At 32.7% G+C, this 19874-nt stretch overlaps 2 protein-coding genes across 2 annotated transcripts in view; one reads left to right on the top strand and one right to left on the bottom strand.

Annotated features, from left to right (window-relative positions):
- LOC128176455 (conserved oligomeric Golgi complex subunit 1-like) overlaps positions 1-13051 on the bottom strand; it is a 21882-nt gene extending 8831 nt beyond the window's left edge. Inside the window, exons 1-15 of the mRNA XM_052842819.1 lie at positions 12919-13051; positions 10695-10779; positions 9992-10036; positions 8913-8979; positions 7299-7408; positions 6878-6947; positions 4681-4860; positions 4226-4267; positions 3991-4077; positions 3459-3597; positions 3057-3110; positions 2356-2418; positions 1762-1843; positions 1086-1191; positions 534-638 (exon numbers count right to left, since the gene is read on the bottom strand). Coding sequence (XP_052698779.1) covers positions 534-638; positions 1086-1191; positions 1762-1843; positions 2356-2418; positions 3057-3110; positions 3459-3597; positions 3991-4077; positions 4226-4267; positions 4681-4860; positions 6878-6947; positions 7299-7408; positions 8913-8979; positions 9992-10036; positions 10695-10779; positions 12919-13027 — 1344 coding nt within the window. The 5' untranslated portion in view covers positions 13028-13051. The remainder of the gene's footprint in view (positions 1-533; positions 639-1085; positions 1192-1761; positions 1844-2355; positions 2419-3056; positions 3111-3458; positions 3598-3990; positions 4078-4225; positions 4268-4680; positions 4861-6877; positions 6948-7298; positions 7409-8912; positions 8980-9991; positions 10037-10694; positions 10780-12918) is intronic.
- Positions 13043-19874, top strand: part of LOC128176450 (aryl hydrocarbon receptor nuclear translocator homolog) — a 36924-nt gene continuing 30092 nt past the window's right edge. The window contains exon 1 of the mRNA XM_052842806.1: positions 13043-13179. Coding sequence (XP_052698766.1) covers positions 13137-13179 — 43 coding nt within the window. The 5' untranslated portion in view covers positions 13043-13136. The remainder of the gene's footprint in view (positions 13180-19874) is intronic.

Consider the following 19874-nt stretch of genomic DNA (forward strand, 5'->3'; position numbering starts at 1 on the left):
GCAGGATTAAACAAACAAAATCTTTTCACCAATGATTTATTAATCCAAGACCACCAGTAATTATCAGTTAAGATTTTGCTGGTTCAAAGCTGTACTCTATATTTCCCATTCAAAAAGAAAAAAAAAATGCACATTTTTGACTGATTTTGATTGAATTCTAAATGTAGTGTCACTTTTGACATCTGGTATTTCCAGTTAGTGAAATTAAATGGAATAAATAGATGAAAAATATATCTTAATATAGCTACTCTTCTAATAAAGAAGAAAATAATACATTTGTATAATATACCTGACACAATTTTTGAACCATGGGCCAAATTTGACTCTAATCATGTATAGTTATTTGGTGTTTGAGTTAGGGAGTATATAAGAGACCAATAGTATTTACAAACATTGATGATTTGTGGGAGAACTTTTTGTAACCTCCCATCAGATAACTATACACTAAGAAAATGGGGCTTTCAAAAGTGACTGATATGAGACTGGTAAAGAGTCATGAATGAAAAGTTTCACTAGAAACTCTAATTTCCTACCTTGACTCGGCTAATGAAGAGGGGCTGTAGAAATCCGTGCCAAATAGAGAGCGGCTGGTTTAGAATTCTCTGACAGACCACATCCCATCCTTGCATACAGCTATCCTGTAAACACATTGTTACTGTAAACACTGATATTTTTAAGTAATAATTTCAATTTCAATTTTTTTTTTTAAAACAGTGTTTACATGGGAACAATATTTGTGAAATGAAAGACTTAATCAAAATGAATCATATACATGTAATAGTTGTGGTTCCTTGTAGCAACTTTTATTTGTTCTGCAACTTTTGACTTATTGTAAAATTAACAAAGATTTCCTTTACATGAAAATATTTAGCATGAAGATCGACAGACATTGTTGAAATTAATAAAAGAATTTACCAGGCCTACAAGGTTAACATCTTTTTAAATTCTCAGTTTCTATTCTTTATAGAAGTATCATATACCTCATGATCATTCACCAGAAAACTCAATCCATTGTCTTGAATAGACACTAATAAGTGGAAACTTAAACAGTCTCAGCTGTAGTCCTACTCAAAGTTAAGACTCACTTGTTTGAGGTACAGCCAAACTTGGTCTCTGATGTCTGCTAAACGCTTTACAGTGTTTACAAAACTCAGAAGCTTCCCCACTCCACTGGTCACATTGTTCATGCATCTGGAGAAAAATAAAACACCCCATTTGTAAATTCTAACATGCTTTCATCAATGCATGCAGGAGAGCATCAGTCTTGGTTACACCGGTATAAATCAGGGGTCTATGTATCAAACATTTTGGGGCTGTCTGATCACTGTTTTGAAGAAAAACTAACTTAGAATATTAGTACAGTTATAATCTTACAGATTTTTTTTCACATACAGTGCTTTAAACTATAACTTCCGAACACAAATCAGATATTGTACATGTACCGTTACTGGGTATATAATGCTGTAAACTCATTTTATTACGGAGATTGTAGTGACTAGTAGTCCTGTAAACTCCCTTTAATTATTACAGTGAATAGAGCTATCAGTATATACAACCCTGTAAATTCACTCTATTACAGAGAATGCAGCTATTAGTATGGTAATACAGTCCTGTTTGACTGAGAATAAAGGTACCATTATATTGTACAGCCCTGTAAACTCTCTTTATGACAAAGATTGCAACTTCTGGTTTATACAGCCCTGTAAACTCACTTTATAACAGGGAATGAAGGTACCATTATATACGGCCCTGTAAACTCACGTGTTAATCCACTGCTGACAGTTGTCTTGGAGATGCTGTACAGACACAGGGACAGCGTGAGACCGCAGGGTAGGAACAAACTCTAAAATGTCAGAGACAGTAAAGTTTCAGAGCATTTTAAGGAGAAAAATTACAGAAACGAAATAGTATCTCTCTCTCCCCCCCCCCCCCCCCCCCCAACCAACACACACACCTTGACGGTCTTCACGAAAACTCTGAGGTTCAAAGACGGCGACAAGTGAATTTTGAGGTCAAACCAGTAAAATCAAAATTGAGAAGTCCAATACACTTGTAAATACATGTATTTTGAAGGTCACAAAACTAAAGCACATCTTGTACTGGTATTTATTTATACATAAACAGCATTGACCCAAAATCTGAAAAATACAGTACTGTGCCATCTCAAAATTGGTCCCTTAGACTCATTAAAACTGTGACACAATTACCGGTACCTGTTTTTATCAGTTTTCTTGTAAAACACTGACTGTTAAAGCTGTTAATGCTACTGTGCTGAAGGTTAACCACCTGCAGAGACCCAGATACCTGATCGACCAATCAGGTGTTTGCAAAACAGTTATCATTTGATGATCATACCTAATACAGACTTTGGCAGGCTTTTGGCAGACATGGATCCATGTGTTTCCAACAAACAAGCACCTTCAATTAAATCAAAAATAGAACACTAAGTCTTATAAAAATCAATTTGTAAGCCTTGATATTTAAAATCATCTACACATTTGCCCTTTAAAGTCATTGCTAGGCATAATCACTTTTATTACTGTACAGTAAATTAAAAATGTATCAACAAAACTCATTACAAGCGTGCAAGTGGTATTATAAACACGTGTTGATATTTTTGGAGATAAAAGTATATTATAATTAAAATACTTTCACAGTTTAGATTTTTCAAATTTTACAATATTTGACCAAAAAAATGTTTTAAAATTTGTTAGAATTCAAAGTTAAAAATTGGAGAGCTCCACCTGGATTCAAACTTATGTCTTAAAGACTGGTAGATAACGCCCTTGTTTGCCCTCTGTTACTGTTAGGTAACAATTTTGGATAAGAATAAAATTTACTTGATTTTTGTTGTTTATTTGAATAGAAAGTAGGTCACAATATAGAGGTGTTCAAATTACCACCATAATCATTATATTCATCAAGCTGATACATTGGCCTTAAAAGTTAAAATTTTAATGTTAATAATTTGCTGGTCATGAATTTGTTCTGTAACATTGCTACTTTCATAACTGCATGAATCACATGAATTGTTTAAATGTTAACATGATGCCCACCTTGTTTCTCTGAAGTGATTTCTGTCAAAATAGTCAGAAGAAGATTACAGGGAACTGAAACAGAAATCAAAGGTTAAATGAACATCTGGCTATGTATAAATGCACAATTTACTGTGAAATAAATATCGACTGTAAAAAACAAACTGTAAACTAAAAGCAATATCTGTGCATCTGATTATGGAGCATTATTTCTCCAAATATTGTTGTTTCACTGATATTTTGTAACCCCAATTTTCATGAATTTTGGTGCTGAGTTTATCAAAGCAAGCTGGCAACACTGTTCAATGATACGAGCAATGGTCCAAAATTCTTTATCGTAAAAAAACTGCAAACTTTTATTAATCCATGAAAGTTGCTACCCATGAATATTTATGAGTGTAGAGATGTTTTGATGGGACGTACTGTCTGAGGGTTCGGCGGGGCTGTAGAAGACGGTGTGTATCTGGTGGACCGTGGTCGTAATCAGCTGTACTACTAGAGAGATCTGCTCCTTCACGCTGGCGTTCTGGTGACTGGGATGAAATAAATGCTGGACAGCCGTCTGCTCAACAAGACAAGGGGAGACATATCTTGTTATATCTATATCCTTTGAATATCTTAAATTCCTTTCCTTTTATTCTTCGTGTGATGCAAATTATGCAAAAATCAAGCAAATCTGTATTTTTTTTTAGATTTCATAAGCCATTTTTGTGATTTTTTAAAATGAATTCATGAAAGAACCAGTATGTGAAATAGCAAAAAATATGTCATCATAAAAAAAGCCAATTTATAGTACAGTAAATTAATAAACAGTTCAACTTTTATGAAAAAATACTGAAACAAGAAAAGGGACAGATATACATAACCAAATATGCATTTACCTAAATCAAAATTGAATATCATGAGTACAAAGTATTGATCAGTATATGTAATTGACTGAGGAGAGATGGCTTACAGTTCTGGCCAGTAGAAACTCATTGAAAACTTGTCTAGGTGTGCTGTCCTCTAGCACAATGATAGAACAGAGCACTCTGGCTATTTGCTGAAAATAGACACAAATAATTCATAATCTCATGTAACTTAGAAATAATACAATGCCGTTTTATGACAAACTCAGTAATAAAATGTTTTTTAACATTTATTTGAAAAAAAAAAATCAACTATTACAGATATATTTCCGGTATACTTACCTCATCTTTAGCAGCTGGTTGTTTCAAAACATTTCTGCAACCCTGAAATTAAAAATATATGAAAAAAATTTTACAAACTAAAATCATAAAAACCCCATAATTGTCACTGAGAAATCTAATCACCACCCAACCTCCTCACCCCTCTCCTAAGGAATCCAGATTCAATACTGTAGATTCCAAATTAACATGAGGAATTAATATCCACGTAAAAGCAATCTTGCAGATTTTTAAAATGTTGCTTTCATTTTTCGGTCAGATTTAAACTAATTAAAATAAAACTATGATAAAAATTTGGCGTTTGCGACATTACATATATTCTTGCAATTTGATATAAAACAGTTCAATCGCAGAATACAGAACTCGCTTAAAATAAGGAATCTACAGTAATGTAATCAATTTTTTTCCCTCATTAAAAAAAAAAATTGTAGCCTGTAAATTAAGCCATTATGACAAACCTGTAGAATCGTAGTCCTGAAATGACTGATCGCGGCCCACTGTCGGGTGAGCACGGGAAACATGGAGAGGAGATTGCCGGATTGCTGGGACTCCAGCTGGAGACTGGTGTGGATGTGCCTGGACAGCAGGAAGTGCTGAGTCGCAGTCAGATAATCCTCCTCATCCAGGGCACTCCAGATCTGGTCCAGACAGAATTCAAATACAGGTCCATTCTTAGTATATTTACTACTTAAATTGGGGGTAACATAATGTTCGGAAATACATTCGTAAATTTAAAACAGGTACAGTAAAACTAGTGAACAAGCAATTTCAATACATTCTAAACGTGATCAGTTTAAGGGTTATGAAATTTGTTTGGCTGTTAATGTAAAGTGTCTAAGGAGAGGACAAAACTGAGGCTTTGCCTGCTGTTCAATCCTATTTCATTTTGAAATAAAATATTGTTTAAACTAAATTTGTTATAAGAATGCTCACTGAAACCTTGTTTTATGGTACTCATTAGTGCTTAATGAAACTGAAGTTTACATTGCTGGCAAAAAAGAGGAATTCTTTTTTATTACATGTAATGTTCTTCAGACTGACCAATCTTAAGTTAATAACTGGAATCATTTGAGTTTTTATGGTCACTGCATGTGGCTTAGTTTTTGTGGCTTTTGTGCATACTCCTTATCAGTGAATTCCCATCCCCAATGAATTGTGGAAATGTCTTTATTTACATAAAAATTTTGTGGATTTACTTTCATTGATAAAAGATGAAGAAATTAATTAAAACTAGAAAACTGACCAGTCAGGAAGGGCCCCGCTATGACAATTATGGTAATATAGAGAAGTGAAAAAAACTTTGAATTCCATCCTCTTTATATTAACAATGATGAAAAATAAATGCCCGGCATAAGATGTAAAGAACTGCAATATATATAAGGTGGTAAAGAAAGAAATATGAAAATTATAAGTAACAACTGTATTTTTAAAATTTCAAGATAATTCCTGAATGTCCAAAAACTCTAAATAGTAACCTTGTATCTGCCTAAAACAGGGATAACCTCATGTCTTATAAAAAAAAACTAAATTAAATGTGTATTTAAAAAAGATTTAAACAGGTGTTTTATAAAATGCAAGCCTTCAGTGAATGCAAATACATTGTAACACCCAGGGTTGACCTCAACTTCAAAACAAACATCAGTTGCAGACAAAGGTGTTCATTAATCTTCATATGACAGATAGAGATAAGCCTCTAAATTTTCTGCAGCAGGCAAGATAATTAATCCCAGGGGATTAATTGTTCTGCTCTCTCATCCTTTTCTTCTAAATTTACAATAAGATTTTTTTTTTCAGAAATGACAGAATGGGGTTATTATCTGATTACCTGTTAAAATTAACAGCATAAAGGCAGAAAAAAAATAAAATTAATAATCAAAAAATAAAATAGTGAAAAAGGATATCTTAATATATATCTTGATTTTAGAATTCAATTAAATTATCATAAATCATTGTGTACGGTATTTTAACCAAAATAAAGTATGAACATTATATATTTTAAATCCATATTTCAAAGAATGTACACAATACTACACATCATTCAAAATTGACCTTAACTTCAAAACAAAGTTCAGTTGATGACAGATAAAGATAAAGCTTAGGATTTTCTTCCTGTGGAAGGTTAATTAATCCCAAAGGACAAATATTGCACAGCCTTACAAGTATACAATGGTAACATTCTCAGCAGTTATCTCTCTTTGCCCATTCATTATTATGCATAGTTAAGGAATCTACCCCACCACCCCAGCTCCAAACCAGAAGACATAGAGAACCAAACTTAGCATCAACGTATGTATTTCTGCCTACTGAACTACCATACCAAATTTGAACTTGATTGGGCAACCATGAAAAAAGTTATTAGAAAAAAACAGAAAATTTGTGGACGGAAGAGTGACAGACGGACGGACAGAAGGACGGACGGACAGAGTGATTACTATAGGGCACCCGCAAATCCTTGCGGGGCCCTAATTAAGATAGAGTCTTATTATTCATAGAGGATTGAAATTTGTGTGCTAGGGATACCAACAAAATCTACAAATGAATACAAACATCCCCACAGTATATAGAATATAGAACCACTTATAAAAGTAAAATCATCGGACTTGAATCCTTGTAATGATGATATCATAGACCATATCAAAATGTACCGGTACTTACTTTCTCAGGCATGTCCAGCAGTAGCTTAATCTGAGAAGCAATACCATAGAAATGAACCTCTTGCTTCTTCCTATAAAATAAAACCAAATACTTTGAACATTTCTGGGCTGCATTCAAGGAATGTGTTTATCATAATTATGATATAATATTAGGCATTATTCCTTAAGGCATTTGCTTCCTTAACTGACCCCTACATAGTAAAAAAAAATTCTTTTAATACATGTATACGATTACTGCAAATACATGTACCTACATGAGTCAGATGACGCATTATATAGAATAATCATATTGAGGTATAATAATATTTATTCTCCGCCTTCAGCAAGGTGTGTCGAAATCCTCACATATGTTGTTAACCAATCAGAACCCGTCTTACAAGGCACATAACACTAAATAATGGCAATTCTTCAGAAAATCTCACCCTCCTTGGTGCCCCGAGCTCATCCTCTGCTGGAAAGATGTGCCTCTGACCATGTGTCTCTGCTTCAACTGCCTGCACATGTCCTCCATCTTAGCTATAGATGACATCACCTAGAATACACAAACATAAAAACATCAAAATAACAAAATTCAAATTCTTTCGACAATATTTTTCACTGATTTTAAAACAAACATCACGATTATTGATAGTCTAAAGAGAATTAACAGACAATTAAGATAAGTGACAAATCCTAAACAACCCTATTGCTAGTTTATTGTCCCCCTTGGCAATATAGATTATTAAAAAAATTAACAGAAAGTTAAAAAGTTCACTGGGATATAAACTTGGTTGGTCACTTGATCAAATCCTTTGAAGCCCATCAGGCTTCTCAGAAAATTTGATCACATACATGTACCAACTTAATACATATATATGTAAATGAATAATGCCTCTTTATCATTCTGTAAACCAACTATTATTCACATGAGAGAAATTTTTGCAAGATTTGCAACGGCATTGTTGTCACAAATGCTTCCCGCAAAGAACCAGCTAGTTCTTATGATTAATGCGTTATATCCACATGGATGTAGATAACGCTTGGTCGTGAAAATTAGTCGTCGCAAACCAGTTTATTCCCGGTTCTTTGCAAAATAAATGTCGTCAATAAAAGTTGGTTTACATTATTACGTGTAAAAATCAGCTACAAAAAATTTTGATGTCTGTACTATGAAATCATAAATGAAAGTATATATAAAGAGGACATTATTCATGATAATCAACCACCATCATCCTCTTTATCATTGCATTGAACAAATATCTTTGACTTCCTGATGTCACAAGACCATGTATACGACATCCAAACTAAATTACTCCCACAATGATCTGCCCAGAGTTGAAATTAAGCACAGTTTTAAGGACAATTTGTAATCAAATATAATTCTCCTACAAAGTAATAACTGCTTTTAACCTGACTTAAAATAAAATCTGATTTACAAAATATTGGTCTGAAAGAGGAATTAACTATCACTTTTATAATAATCAATCCATAGACAGAGGGAATAGTACGATGCTAACATGTTTATCATTAGTGCTGGCAGAATAACATAATTAAATGTTATTTGTTTAAATATGAATTTACAATTATTGAATTAATATATGGTGCAGAATTTTCAGACTAGAGGTGACCCAAAATGGCTACCAAAAAAAAGAGGAACGAGCCTCTTTAAACACAACTTTCAGAAAATTGATCTTTCTTGACACTGCACATTTCATGTAGATATCTTTATATATAAATTAACAGAAAACTTAAAGCTCTGAATAATCTACCCTTCAAAAAACACAAATTTCATATAAAATGATTTAGGGCTGCCGTTTGTGTTCCAATGATGAAATCATATCAAAGAAGAGATAATGATGAAATACCGGTATAAAATTTTAATGAGGTTATACTGTACTCTGTCAAAGTTTGAGGATTTTTTTCTTAATAAATCATCACTTGTATGTACAGATATAGGGATTTGCAAGGATTTCATCGAATTGACAGGACCATGCCAATACCTGGTAATTGCTCAGCACTAAAGTTTGCACATATTCAGTATTCTGTACGATTCTTACATTTTGAGCACTGTTCTTCATTTCTGTGATTGTATCAGCTGCCTCTATCAGGTCTCTATATCTTTCCCTGAAAGGTTCGAAACACACATATACATATTAAACACAGGACAGTTGCTGTTCTAAATAATATGTTAGAAAGATGCTAGAAAATTGCATGTGTGAAACAAATTAATTTGTATCAACCCATGTAGATACTTTAGTTTAAATTTTACAAATCAAAGTTAATGTCTCTTTAACAAAAAAAATCATATATTGCATTATAAGATAAAGCAATAACTCCTTTTTTTTCTTTGGATGGAAGGGGGGGGGGTATCTCTTAGACTATGAAAAAATCAAAATCAATCTTATAGAATTCCGTCAATAAACATTTATTAAAACTAAATGCTTTCTGTGATACAGGTATTGAAATACTAGCAATATAAAATAAAATTAATCCAAGTGTTATATTATGCAAACATTGAGGAAAATATCTGCAGGTTTACTGTTCCTCTAGACAGAACTGTTTCACCTCTAGCTGGCATGAAAAGGAGCAAAGTTTAATTTGTCAGTTACTTCTGTCTTAGGTAAAAAGCTTCTAATTACATGTAAAAGAGATGAAACACGAGGGAAATCAAATTCTGCTTGAATCAACCATTTTGTTTATACTAGTACTCATTATATCTTTAATGTTTTTTGTGATAAAAAATTTTTTCTGTTGAAAGAACTTTTTTGTGGTTCTTTACATTGAAATTCTGGCCAATCATTGCATGGTCGGTTTTCCAGAAATAAGCAATAACATATTTTAGAGGTATCTAAATGTCAGAGAGCCAAATACAAATAAAAAGAAATTATCTTCTTTTGGTGGAATTTGGAGCAAGTCAGATAATGTGTATATACTTATTGATAGCCAAGAGTTTATATGCATCAACTACCGTAACTGTCAAAAACCTAGCTGCAGGTCTGAAAAAATTCCAATGTAAAACATGGGAGCTACAGTACGTACACTCCTTACAGATGTTTTAGGTTAAAGAGTTGCAATTTATGGAGCATAAAAATTTGCACTAGTTTTGGACTTCTTAAAAATATACACCATAACTTACCCCACCATGATACGTAAATCTTCTTTCTTTCTTTCAATGTCAGCTCTGAAATATCGTGAAATTAAAAACAACTTATAGTGAATAAACATACAGTCTCAAAACTCAGAAACTTTATAAGGTCAATCTGTAATCTGTTCTGTTATGCATATTTATATATTTACATCTACCGAGTATGAGTCCATCAATTTCTTACAGAAACCTATAAAAGTTAATTTATAGCTCTAAAGAAACAGCGAGACTGAAATCTACATGCCCCATTTATCAATTGGTCGAAACTTACACAGACCTAGGAAAAATGACGGACTGCATGAAATAATCATGATGACGTCAGACTCAAATTCCGATAGGATAGAATTTGCCTCTTTCTTTAAGCTAATGTACTGATGTACATTAACAGTAATTTAGTAATTTTACATACTTCTTATAATCAATTTATTAATTTGTTAAAAGAAAGATGTAAATATGAACAATAAAATGCTTTTTTTTATGATTCAAGCGGGTTATGAAGGTAGCAATCATTGCTAACACTAACACAGGTTATGCATCTTTTTCTGAAATGTTGCCACCTTCATATCACGCTTGAATCACCGAAGAAAGACATTCTCAAAACTGTAAGCAATCATCAAAAAGTTTTTAATTTTCAAAAATATTTATCATACATGTGCAGGTACATATAAGTAAGTAATTTCAGTATCTAAGTTACCTTGTTTTCTTCTCAATTTCTCTGATCTCCTCTACTGTGAATTTTTCAAATAAGATATTTGTGTCCATTTCATGCACTGGCAGAGCTGAATTTAGCAAGAAATTAATTTTAATTAATCAATTACAAACATGTAACATTGTAAACCAACTTTTATTCAATGCATGTGCGAGTTACTTTAGTGAATATTTCTTGCTGCGAACCAGTCCTCTAATGTTGCAATACAACATCATTGTACAATTTTAAAAAATATTTTATGTTCAGTATAAAACACAAAACAATTAATTTGATGCCGTTCTCATTAAAAATCTCAAGCAAAATGACTGAAGTTTGATAGCTATAGCTTAGTAAGCTAACAGGTGAACTAAACAGTTCATTTCTAATTATTAATTTGTAAGAATTCATAGCTTATTACCATAAAAGTTATAATAACTCAGATGTGGATCTTCAGTTATTTTTAGCGGAAAGAGTGGATTTGTTTTTCATAAAAGGCTTGAACAATAAATTAGTGGCCATGAGCCAATATATCTCTGATATATCGCAAAATAAAGTGGTTGAAAATAGAGAGGAGAAAAGACAGACAGACAATCAATCAGAGAGAGTGAGAGTTGCATTTTCCATAATTTTGCAGTACAAGAGAGATTGATGCAGACTGGCTTCCCATCAAAATTATTGTCCCAGATGTTATACCCTCAGCTTCACTGATCAAAGGCAAAAAACAACCGCAACAGCAGCAAGAGACCCATTGCCAAATATTGCACATATGATTAAAATTTGGTCAAGTGTTTTATTTTTGTTTTTTTCAGGGATTTTTTCATTTTAACACCGTAATAACAGAATACTATTGTTTATCAATTTATGTTAAACAGTAACAACTTCAAGACTGTCAATGTGTATGGGGTATGGTAGTAATTCAAAATAACTTTGAATTATAATTAATCTGCGCAGTGACAAATGAATCAAGGAACTACAAATGTCATTAGGACATATACAGGTTGGGCACCAACCCCCGTTTGGTGGTTGGAGTCCCATTTGGTGGTTAAATGCCTGAACAGTATACCTATTTTACCTACCAAATGGGACTCATTTTTCGTTCAACTCGGATTACATTTTTCTGGAGGAAAGGCGCATCACGTTTATTACCGGGGCAAGTACTCTGACATGTTTGCTTCATAATTAAACATTTGTTTAAAAAATTTAATGTGTCGATTTTTCCGCACATGTGTTTAAAAAAAGGCCGAAATGAAATGCTCCCCGGAAGTCGCGTATAAACATATTGTTTATGTCTTCTGATAGATCAATTTTAATCAAAGTGCGACATGGCCTCATTCCTTGAACTCTTTACTTTCAATTTCTATCATCCGGGCAAGTGAAAAACAATTGCAGCCAATCAAAACAATGAACTTTAAGTGCGTGTCAGAGGCTAATTTAGGTATGGAAGCCCAATCGCGCTATATTAAATTTCTCAGTAAAACTTACTTAAAATTTTAACTAACGAAATTTGTTTTCTTATAACATAAATAATGACTTATTACCATGTACTTTCGATATTATTTTCATAATCTGACTTTACTTTTGCCACAGAATTTTACTGAAGTCATGTACGATTGGGCCTCCATACCTTAATTGAGCTTTCATCGTATATCACTTAAGATCACCGATTTCATTGGCTGGAATTGTTTACCAATTGCTCGGATGATAGAAATTGAAAGTAAAGAGTTCAATGAATGAGGCCATGTCGCACTTCGATTAAAATCGATCTATCAGAAGACATAAACACTAAGTTTATACGCGACTTCCGGGGAGCATTTCATCTCGGCCTTTTTTTTAAACACGTGCGGAAAAATCGACACATAATTCTTTTTAAACAAATGTTTAATTATGAAGCAAACATGTCAGAGTACTTGCCCCGGTAATAAACATGATGCGCCTTTCCTCCAGAAAAACGTAATCCGAGTTGAACGAAAATGAGTCCCATTTGGTAGGTAAAATAGGTATACCGTTCAGGCATTTAACCACCAAATGGGATTCCAACCACCAAACGGGGGTTGGTGCCCAACCTGATATATGTAATTGTTATGACATTTCAACATATCCAAGCTGAAGCATCAATCTTGACACTTCATTAAACTTTTCTGACACAACAATTACATGGTAAATAGTAAGTAAATTGATGCAATATATATATACATGTATCTATAACATTCTAATCAGCGTATCAGCTTACATTTTGCCGACCGGGTGTCTTGGTGTTTAGCCATGTTGGCATCTGATGAAGAGTTCCACAAAGGGAGATAATGATTAACGTTTTTATCCGAATTTGCAATTTTGTGCATGTTTATATCGGGTCAGTCGATTCTTGACTACTTCCGGAAAAAATTTTGACACCAAAGAAAAGAAATCTAAATATTTTGATAATTTGTGGTCACTTAAAGAAAACCTCACATGTCAGCATCGTCGACGATGTCCCCGGGACCTTCTGGTGGTGGTAAGTATCTATATAGATCAATGAACCTCAACGACAAAGAGATTGTAGACAACAATGTAACATTGTGTTGGCTACATATGATTACAACATTGACACTTTAACACAAATCAAACAATGACCATCATAGAAATTTCACTACTTCATCTGTTAATTGTAAATGAGTTTTAACCTTAGTTTTGGACTGAAACAGTAGCTTGCATTAGATAAATAATAACGGTAAACAAAATGGTAAACAATGACGAAATATCTACTAGCTACTTGGTAGTTCAACATGCAACATTGAACTATGTGATTGTTGACATTGACTTGGGTACCTATGTCGTATGCCTTGAACATTTTCTAACTGATACAAAGACCAAGGGCTCGCTTCCCATTCTCAATAATTATTCCTGACGCAGTTATAGTCTGTCCCAAGTTATTGCTTCCATCGCTTTTTGATGATTTTTAATAAAATTACACATACATTCCCGCGCCCTGTGAAAGAAATACAGTTGAAATCGTTAAAAGGGAATATATCCAAGATATCTTCATTGAGCAATTATCCCTTTCCACTCAGAAAAATTCACAGGAACGAAAACAGATTCCTTACGGAGATTTATAATGGGGAATGTTTACATCTTTTCTCCATTCGGAATACACTCGGAATACATCGCGCGATTTTTTAACGTTATCATCCAGGCTTATTAATGGCTGTTGTAATGCAAAATCTCCGTAGACTTTCAATTTCGGGATGTGTATTGAAACCTGAAGCGGTAGAGGGGGCGTTTCAAAACAGATAATCTGGGCATTTTTTATATTAGTGGATGAACATAGTTTGAGCACAAAGGTATTTACTGTTATTGAAATATCATGCAAAAAGTGGTGGAAGCAAAAACTCAGGACAGAGTATAGTGTTGTTGACCATTAAACCATGGAAGGAAAATGTGCATTTAACTTTGTTAAATGTTATTGTGGGTTGGATTAGACACAATATGTAAAGGGTGTGACCATTTTGCCGAGCACAGATTTTTATGGTTTGAAACACAGACAGTAGGATCTGCCTGCATACTTACTAAAATCATAAACCAAAGTTAATCTAAACGTGGCTTTTTGTGCGTAGAAGGTAAACGTTATGTCTTCGGAAATAGCTGAAGAAAAGTACGGGATTCCAATAATTGTTATTTCTTCATTCAATTAATGCTTATCCATTTCATAAGTTTATAAATTTTCTCTCTATACTTTATTTAGTATCTAAAAAGATCAGTTCCTTGATGTTAACTTAATGTTTTTATTTTCCATCTAATAATTTGATAAGATATATACGTGTAACTAGTCTTATCTCCTGATTAAATCACTGATGAAACTTATCTGGTTTGCTTAGTCATTTATTTTCATTATAATTACTTTCACAATCAATTGAAAACTTGGAACAAAATTTATAGAGCTAATGGACAATATACATAGAAAAGCGCCACTGATTTAAGGAATGCGTTTTAAAACTTTTTCAAACAAAATGACAACTGTTATAGGTGGAAGAAAATTTTTCAGCCCTTAGTACCCCTGATTCAACTTCTATTTTTCACTTTTATTCTGATGTATACGTGTTACCATTAAGCCTTGCTTTGCGAGGCAGGCTTCGCCCACCTCTCGCTTTGCTCGGTATTATAACATGTTGGCCAAATATATATCATCTATGATATACTCATTCCTTGCACCACAGATGTACAGTTGTATATATAGGCCTAAGTCCCTTCTAGCACCACTAGCATGCTACAGAACCTGGCCATAAGCTGACATAATGTAATGTACAATTATGAAATTGGATGTGGAACTGAAAACGCTCAATATGAGTTTACAAAAACAACTTACAAGTATGAACTACACCCCAGCTGTCCCAAGTTTCAGCTTCTACCACTTTTTGATAATAATAAATATCTGACCAGTAAAACCATGTGTCAATATAAATTTAAATATTTCAACTGCTAAAATAAATCGGCAAATTATTAAGTAATGTTTTGAATGCCCTCCTTGGACTCATTGAGACGTTAAAACACTATCATCTTTAGTGAATATGATGCATCAAAAGTAACACAGACATACTGTGGAATCATTAGATTTCATGGTGGCTCAATTTTTGTGGAATTTGTGGGTATACCTTTCAACAATACAATACATGAATTTCCTTTGGTAGGCACAAGAAAATACACGAAATTACATTTCCACTAAGCTATAGAATTATGAAAATCCAAAAAATTGCCCTAGGCCACAAATTTTAATGATTTCACAGTATCTTTCAGTTGAGTATGTTCACATAGCTGGGTTTTAAATGAGATATCAATCATCACAATGGAAACCATTAATATACAAAGAAAATCAGAATGAAAAAAGTATGTGTCTCTCTCTGCATTACTCCCCTTGCCAAGAAAAAACAATCAAGAGAGTTCTGATTTGAACTTAACACATGCTTTGACATCCCTATATTCCTGACTTATAACACTTTGAAGTATCCCCCATGTCCCAGCCTGCTTTGTGCAAGCTAGTTTATAAAACACCATGTTTTTAACTCTCTATTAACGCTGCCAAATCCCTATTATTAATCGACAAAGCAGCAGACAATTTGAGTAAGTTATATATTTTCATTATTTGCTTGTTGAATTCAATGTGAAATAAATTTTTGGAAAGATATTAGCAAAAATGATAACTTATATTGAAATTAGAATAACATGTCATATGCATGTTAGATACACACTGAAGTCTTAATTTGTTTTATATGATTCTAACTACTCCCTGATTATCCAATACTCAATAGTACAAAACACAAAAAAGTTGTTGAATTATTTTTGTTTCTAAAAAAAATTTGTTTGAAAATGTGATTTGAAACCTTTATAATATTTATTTTACTTATGAATTCTACATTTTTAATTTTTTAATAACATATTCATAATTGGTCTCCTTCAACCTGATGCTCTCTTTTAGCAAAGCTTCAAAGTGTTTCATACATAAAGGATCTGGTTGAACAAGAGTATTTCATAATAGCTTCACAGAAACACACGTACAGTTTCTTAAAAATTTTATATCATATAAATGACCGTCCACTACCTGCCAGTGACTATTGAGACAGGCAGCTTTACTTTATATATACCGGTAGTTATTTTTTATAAAAGTTCTTAACACAACGAATTGCTTAAAAGCATATGTGCATGGATTTCAATTGAGAGCCAATATTTTTTATTTACCAGTACTTGAATATATTTTTTTAAGAAATCTATTAATACATGTTATGATGTATACGTTTAGTTATTAAATTTCATTTAAATTATTATTCTCTATAAATAGTTGGGACCAATGATGTAAATATTTTTCAAAACCATGATCATTATATAATGAAAAATCACATGAAAAATATGAAAAAAAAAAATCAAATTTTATGAGTATAATGCTAGATGGAACAGCTGCCCAGAGGCCAAGGTTAGAGATTTCCTGCATATATGTTTTACTGTTTTATCAATAGGCTTAGCTAACATATAACAGACTTAAATTTTTTTGAACGCCACATAGCTCTAAATGTTAGGTTCAGGGAAATCGAGAATTCTTATTCTAGAAAACATATTAATTATTATAACAAATAGAAGGCAGCTAAGTGCTTTATTTTTATTGAATGATCACAACTGAAGATTATTAATGCAGCAATATTTTGTACAATACGAGGAGTTAAGGTGTAATTGTGGCCCTTTTGTTGCTGCTCGATATCTACACTCAATGTAATGTTCTGAACTTCCCCAATGCATCATAGATTTTTTAAAGTTTATATTGGAGTGGTAATTATATATGTGAGGTAGCATATAATGGCACTAAAATAAGGGTTATTATGAGGCAGCATATGTTATGTTATTGAAAAAGAGGTGTTGTAATATTTTGATCTCACTTATAAATCTGACCAATATTGAAATAAAAGAAGATTTACTCTAAACGGAAAGGGATTTTTGGGTGTATGGAGGATAATAGTCATAATAGAATATTTCAGAGATATTATTATTACACTTACAACCAAAGGCTCAAGTGAGCTTTTCTGATCACAATTTGTCCGTTGTCTGTCGTTGTCGTCATCGTTGTTGTAAACTTTTCACATTTACATCTTCTTCTCAAGAACCACTGGGCAGATTTCAACCAAATTTGGCACAAAGCACCACTAGGTGAAGGAGATTCAAGTTTGTTCAAATAAAGGGCCACGCCCTCTTTTAAGGGGGGATAATTGAGAATAATTGAAAATTTGTTGGTATTTTTCAAAAATCTTCTTCTCAAAAAGTATTCGGCCTGAAAAGCTTAAACTTGTATGGAGGCATCCTCAGGTAGTGTAGATTCAAGTTTGTTCAAATCATGGTCCCCGGGGGTAGGGAGGGGCCTCAAGAGGGGGATCAAGTTTTACATAGGAATATATAGAGAAAATCTTTAAAAATCTTCTTCTCAAAAACTATCAGGCCAGAAAAGCTCAAATTAAAATGGGAGCATCCTCAGATAGTGTAGATTTAAGTTTGTTCAAATCTTGGTCCCCGGGGGTAGGGTGGGGCCACAATTGGATGATAAATTTTTATACAGGATTATATAGAGAAAATCTTTAAAAAAATTTCTTTTAAAAACTATTTGGCCAAGAAAGCTCAAATTGGCGTGTAACCATCCTCAGATAATGTAGATTCAAGTTTGTTCATATCATGGTCCCTGGGGGTAGGGCGGGGCCACAATGGGGGATAAATTTTGTTACCGGTATATAGAGAAAATCTTTAAAAATCTTCTTCTCAAATTTATTAGGCCAGGAAAGCCCAAATTTGAGTGGAAGCATCCCCAGATCGTATAGATTCAAGTTTGTTTAAATAATAGTCCAAGGGTAGGGTGAGGCCACAATGGGGGATGAATTTTTACATAGGAATATACAGAGAAAATCTTTAAAAATCTTCTTTTTAAAGATATTTGGCCAGTAAAAGCTTAAACTTGTGTAGAGGCATCCTCTGGTAGTGTAAATTCAAGTTTGAAAAATCACAGTCCCTAGTGGTAGGGTGGGGCTGTGATGGCGGTTTGAATTTTTACATAGGAATATATAGAGAAAATCTTTAAAAATATTCTGTGAAAGTTTTCGGTCCAAAACTCAGTACTTAGTGTTAAAGCACAGGTTATGCAGATTTAAGTTTGATGAAACCATGATTTTCCTAGAGAAAAGTGGGGCAACAACGAAAGGGGCTTGGTATTTACCAAAAAAAAAAAGAGGTGGATAAAAATTGGCAGATTGCCATTTTTTTTTTTAGCAAGATCTACTGTACTTAGTTGTCAAGATATTTTGATACTGTAATGCAAATTTGATCAGAATTAAAGCAATTGTTGCTCAGGTGAGCGATGTGGCCCCTGGGCCTCTTGTTCATTATGGGAGGTCTCGGTCAGAGTTGATAATTATTTTGATAATTGTTAAGAGATTGGAGTTATAATTCATAAGCCAACCTTCAAAGCCCATGTTCAAAACATCCTGTAGAAAACACCCCCAAGATGTCTTACATAGACTTAACACATATAATGATCAAATTAATGTCAAAACAACAAGATAAATGTTGTATTGTAACTATATAGATATTATATATATATATATATATATATATATATATATATATATATATATATATATATATATATATATATATATATATATATATATATATGAAGTATGAATCAAATAAGAGAAAAGAACTCATCTATTGTACCAATGTAGGGGAAAAGGCCGCAGACACTAGTCTACTGGTTTTTTTTGTAATTAAATGTTCAATACTACACCTAAAGTATCATTATTATATGATCATTACTATGAGGGTAAACTTTTATTACAGAAACAAGCACCGGTGCTTATAGACCCTTAAAACTAACATGTGAAACCCTCTTATTTTAGTAATGTACACCAGCTGTAGTTTTCAATATGCATTGGTATATTATAGACATAGAGTGTTTTCTAAATGGAATAATTCACTTTAGGTCATTCAACACTGGGGTTACTCACCGTTACTGTCAAAACATCTGTTGTTTACGCTGATCAGGTTATGCAACAGTCAAATGATCAGACTGACATAAATTGAATAGAATATATTTTTTAGTTGTGTGGTTAATTATAAAAAATTTATGTGTATCAAGGAGCTATAAATTGAAGACTTTTAACTCATCGCAGCTCCTTAAATTAATGGCCATGCCGTCTTCTTTTTTTATATCAAATAAAAGTCCTATATTTTTTAACCTTTTCTGCTCTACATGTATTTATAAAATATATTATATAACTTATATTATATAAGTTATGAAGTTAAGTTATAAAATATATATTATATAACCATTATATATTATATAAGTTAACCTTTGGTAGGGTTTAAGACATTTGAGAAAAGTTTAATCAGTTATAAAGCTAAAATTCTCAGACTGACTTTGCCCAATTAAACTGTTACATATATTGCAAAGTGCGTCATTATTTTACAGCTAAGTATTTATATATGATACTAAGACTAGTTTTCGACATTGAGATTTTTTGTAACCATAGACAAGGGGGGAATTTTATGCATGCAGTTGTAAGCTTACGACATACCTTGTGTACATTTTTCCAAGGAGTAAATAATCACTTTTATAGTAGATAATATCTGCTAAATTTCACTGTAGAAAAAGAACTACCGTAATGAAGAAAGAAAATCTGTCTTGAA

Source organism: Crassostrea angulata, chromosome 3 (assembly GCF_025612915.1).
Source record: "Crassostrea angulata isolate pt1a10 chromosome 3, ASM2561291v2, whole genome shotgun sequence".
In the NCBI taxonomy this organism is placed as follows: Eukaryota; Metazoa; Mollusca; class Bivalvia; order Ostreida; family Ostreidae; genus Magallana; species Magallana angulata.